A 3,944-nucleotide genomic window follows, 5' to 3' on the forward strand; every position below is an offset into this window, starting at 1 on the left:
ATAAAATGAGGAGAGGAAGTGCTGTAAAAAGCAGAGCCTAGTCGTCGTAGGACGGGATTTGGTCGTAGTTGTAGCCCTTCCAGCCCTTCCAGGCGCCGTAGAGCTGGTAGGTCGCGTAGCTACCTGGGATGAAGGCTACAGCAATGAAATCAATGAATCATCACCGTTAAAAAGACACAACACTGTTATCAACGCTATCTTACCGATAAGACCAAGAATGAGGAAGGAGAGTCCGCGCTTCTCCTTGTCCAGACCGATGAGATTGCTCACGTAGATGAGAATGGAGCCAAGTGCAAAGAGACTCGCGGCTGCCAAGCCTGTGCGTATCGGAAACTTCTTTCTTCGGAGCTCCAAGTCCTTGAAAGAACGTTAGCCTTAATATGTTATAACTCGTGCCTAAAATCACCGACACGTACAGGTGCAGCCGCTCTAGCCGCGTCTTCCTTCGAGAAGGACGCAAACTTGGGATCTTCCACGCTCTTCAACACACGGTCGTCAATAGCATTGACCACACGGTGCACGTCCTTCGCCATGTCAACAGTAGGGGCACTCGTTGTCCTGTGTTGCCAAAAGATGCTCAAATGCTAAAACGGTTGACGTCGATTCATTAATCCTCTCTAAACCGATTTTCATTCGCGCAGCATAATGTCAGATAAGCGCCATGATCTCGTGTGTGTGGAGTGCGGCGCCTCTGTGGCGGAGCTAGTGCGCGACTATGGCAAAGGGAACCTGCGTCTAGCCATCTGCAGTGCGTGCAACTCGGTTGCGGACAAATACGTTGACTTATTTGTAAAGCTACTGACTGACAGAGTGGCGTAAATCCTTTCCGACTGACAAAATACTGGGTCCGATATGTACGACAAAAGGCCTCGTCCAGATCGGACGAAGAGACACCACTGCGTGCACATTCTTTTGACCGGCTGCAACATACGACGATATATGGCTGTAGGCAGAGTATCAGATCGTAGTGATGGTTAGACCTTAATTGAATAATAGTTCATGTACATTAGATGGAGTACTTTCGCTGCCTACTTATCAGCTCGGCGTGCTATTTGATGTGTCCGTGCATATATCGCGAGGTCGTTAATGAGTGTATTTGCCACGCGCTCGTGATACCCAGCCTATGCATGGGGTCCCTGTTTCCTTATCGGGACGTTTGCGTCGTCGTGCTAGCTTTCTGTGCTTACGCTATTGATGTTTTAGTCTGTATAATCAAGCGTGTCACTAACTGGGCACATGCCATTCCGCAGCGATACAGGTATGCTGAACGGGTGTCTGTTAGCAGTAGCCAACGCGATATATACGCGCGAAGCGGGCACACCTTATAGCCATCCGCAACTCAGCAGAGCTCTTATCTCGGTCATTGTGGACAGGACACTAAAGTACAATATTGCGTTCAGACACATCGACTTGCCATGTCCATCTGTCTGGTCTGCACTGTCACGCAGTGGTAGTATCTATATAAACAGCAGCTTATTCGTCGCACGTAGTTCCCACTCAATACTGTGGTTTAAATTGTGAGCGCCAATTAGTGCAATATACGCTATAAGAGCTGATGGTACAGATAACATGGTTTTGCGTGTGCCCACGTGAGCGAGTGTACGTGCCATCTACGGTGATGCGTATGCGGATAGGAACCACCAAATTGCAGCGGTGCACAGTTGATTCCATGTTCTAATTATTTATGAAGCGCGCTACGCTCGGTAGGTGGGTTCAACACCATAGTCAGCCTTACCTATGTGTGCGGCCCACAACCTCGCCCGCGTGAGCACTTTTTACACAAAAACAAAAAATGAGTTAGGAAAAACGGGGACATAAAGGGGTATATTTATCATCATTTCTTGCTCTGCTGCTGCTTCTTTTGCTCGATGTACTTGGCGTTTCGGGCGGTCATCTTGCGAGGGCGGCTGCGCCTCTTTTTCTTCTTGGGGTACCAGTCTCTCCTTCTTGACGTTTGACAGGCTTCCCTGGCGGCGGACTTCGGCCGACTCAGGTGGTGGGGGCTTTTCCTCCCAGAACTTAACCGCTTTTGGGCCGTTCTCGCAGGCAATACAGCGCCGCACGATGTCCCGCCCGCTGATTGTACAGAATGCGTAGCCGTACTGCAGCTTCCCGCAGCAGACGCAGCGCGCCCGGGCATCCGTCGTAGACCGCTGCGGGTTCAGCAGAAGCGGGTCAATCTTCGCCTTGCATTGCTTGCACGTAGGGCCCACCATTTTGCAAACTGTGAGTATGTTAGCAAATTATATTGTTTTAACCAATTACTTGCGTCCAAATATTAGCCAATAGCAAGGAAAAATAAGGCTGGTATCTATTATTTACAATTATTAAAAAATGATTTTTAAAATTTTGGTTTTGCTATACTAATACTTTTATCATATTTTTAAACAAATACATACTTTACAGGCAATAAAAGTGACTAAAAGACTAATGTACCGTGCGCGCATGCATTCGTCGGGTGCAGTGCACGGGAGCAGATAGCGCAATGACCGTGCAGCCGCGCGCCTTCATTGCACGGTGGCAGTGGTGAGTGTCAGTGAAGTAAAGAAGATATATATTCGCAAAGTCCCTACAAAAAGCGCTGGTCGTGAAGCCTACTTTAGTGTTAAAAAAATACTATCGTCTCTACTTTAGAAAGTCTGTGGAAAATAGCATCGCCGAGCTCTTACAATTGCGGCTTGTGAAGCTTATTTTAATAATACTAATATTATCAATATCGTCTTTACTTTGAAAAGTGTGTGGAAAATTACATCCCAGAGCTCTTACAAAATACTGGTCTGTGAAGTCTACATTAATAATAATAAATATCTCTATTTGAGAAGTGTGCAGAGCTCTTAGAAAATAAAGTGGTTAGTGTGCCCGATTTGCAGTATCTGCGCAGCTCGCCTGGCCGTTTGCATCCAATCGATGCGTTTCGTGCTCGGCAGAAATGTTTACCTTACGTCCAATCGCGAGGGCGATAGACGGTCTGATCGTGCGACAGATCCAGTCAGTGTCGCAGGTCGGCAGGTATTGCCCAATCAGGGCGCGAGTTAATTGTGTCACGCTTTTGGATATAATTGTAATTTTAGCATAGTTAGGTCGAGTCAGAAAGGTAGGCGCGGTCGGTAGGATAGGAGGAAACTGTATAAGACAGGCCGAGTGTAGCCATGCGAAAAGGCAGGAAAAAGCAGCAAGACGGGGAATGCGACGGACTGACGGACGGACAGACCGACAGGTTACAAGGTTAGAAGCGGGGAGATTTGCGTTACATTAATTAACCCTAGCCCATGACAGACAGACGGACAGAGGTAAGATATTTGGAGTTGCGAGAACATTTTTCATGCTGTGCTGTTGTAAATTGTGGGATTCGTGCTGTCGTGTCGTAATCAAAAAGAACATGCAGTCGATTACCTAATAGGAAACTGTAGTGCGAAATACCGTATGGAACGACTCGTTCCGAATGAGCATTCAACAAGAAACTTCCTCGCTATTAATCGCGTCCAGTAGCATCAATAATGCGATTCAAGCCCACTCTGGTACTGTTCATGGGGGGTTTTCCTCTGGAGCTGTATATATTTCACAGACGCCGAGAATTCTCTTCTCGTCAACAGCGCGCCGGCGTCAAACGTTAAACTTATCGTAAACAAGAATCGCCGTCTCAGGGGAGCGCAAAATCAACATGAAGAAGAGAGGGACGTTGGGATATCGAATGTCTCTCATTCATCACAGACACCGGGTAAATACAAGGCTCTAGTCAAGTTTCTAGTGGTGTACTGGATGCTAGTTGCAGGCGTCTTTGGCGTTTCCAAGATTAAGCAAAGGGGCTCCAGTGACAACGCGGCATCAACATGAGCAACGCGCTCTGCAGGCACTAGCTGGTCGCAGCACACAGCTTTTACGAAGTACTGTAGGTGACCCTACTGCTTTTCAACAACTTACTGCTAACACCTTTACCAAACGTT

The 3,944-nt window shown here is 47.4% G+C and overlaps 1 protein-coding gene across 1 annotated transcript; it reads right to left on the minus strand.

The window, feature by feature from the left end:
• PITG_22040 (uncharacterized protein) lies at positions 1 to 556 on the minus strand (the record flags this gene model as incomplete). The annotated part of the gene is made up of 3 exons (XM_002894698.1): positions 1 to 135; positions 204 to 357; positions 417 to 556. The coding sequence occupies 3 exons, from the start codon at positions 531 to 533 to the stop codon at positions 38 to 40; spliced, it is 369 nt and encodes a 122-aa protein (XP_002894744.1).
• Positions 557 to 3,944: the final 3,388 nt, after the last annotated feature.

This window comes from Phytophthora infestans, genomic scaffold, assembly GCF_000142945.1.
Source record: "Phytophthora infestans T30-4 supercont1.1016 genomic scaffold, whole genome shotgun sequence".
Classification (NCBI taxonomy): Eukaryota; Oomycota; class Peronosporomycetes; order Peronosporales; family Peronosporaceae; genus Phytophthora; species Phytophthora infestans.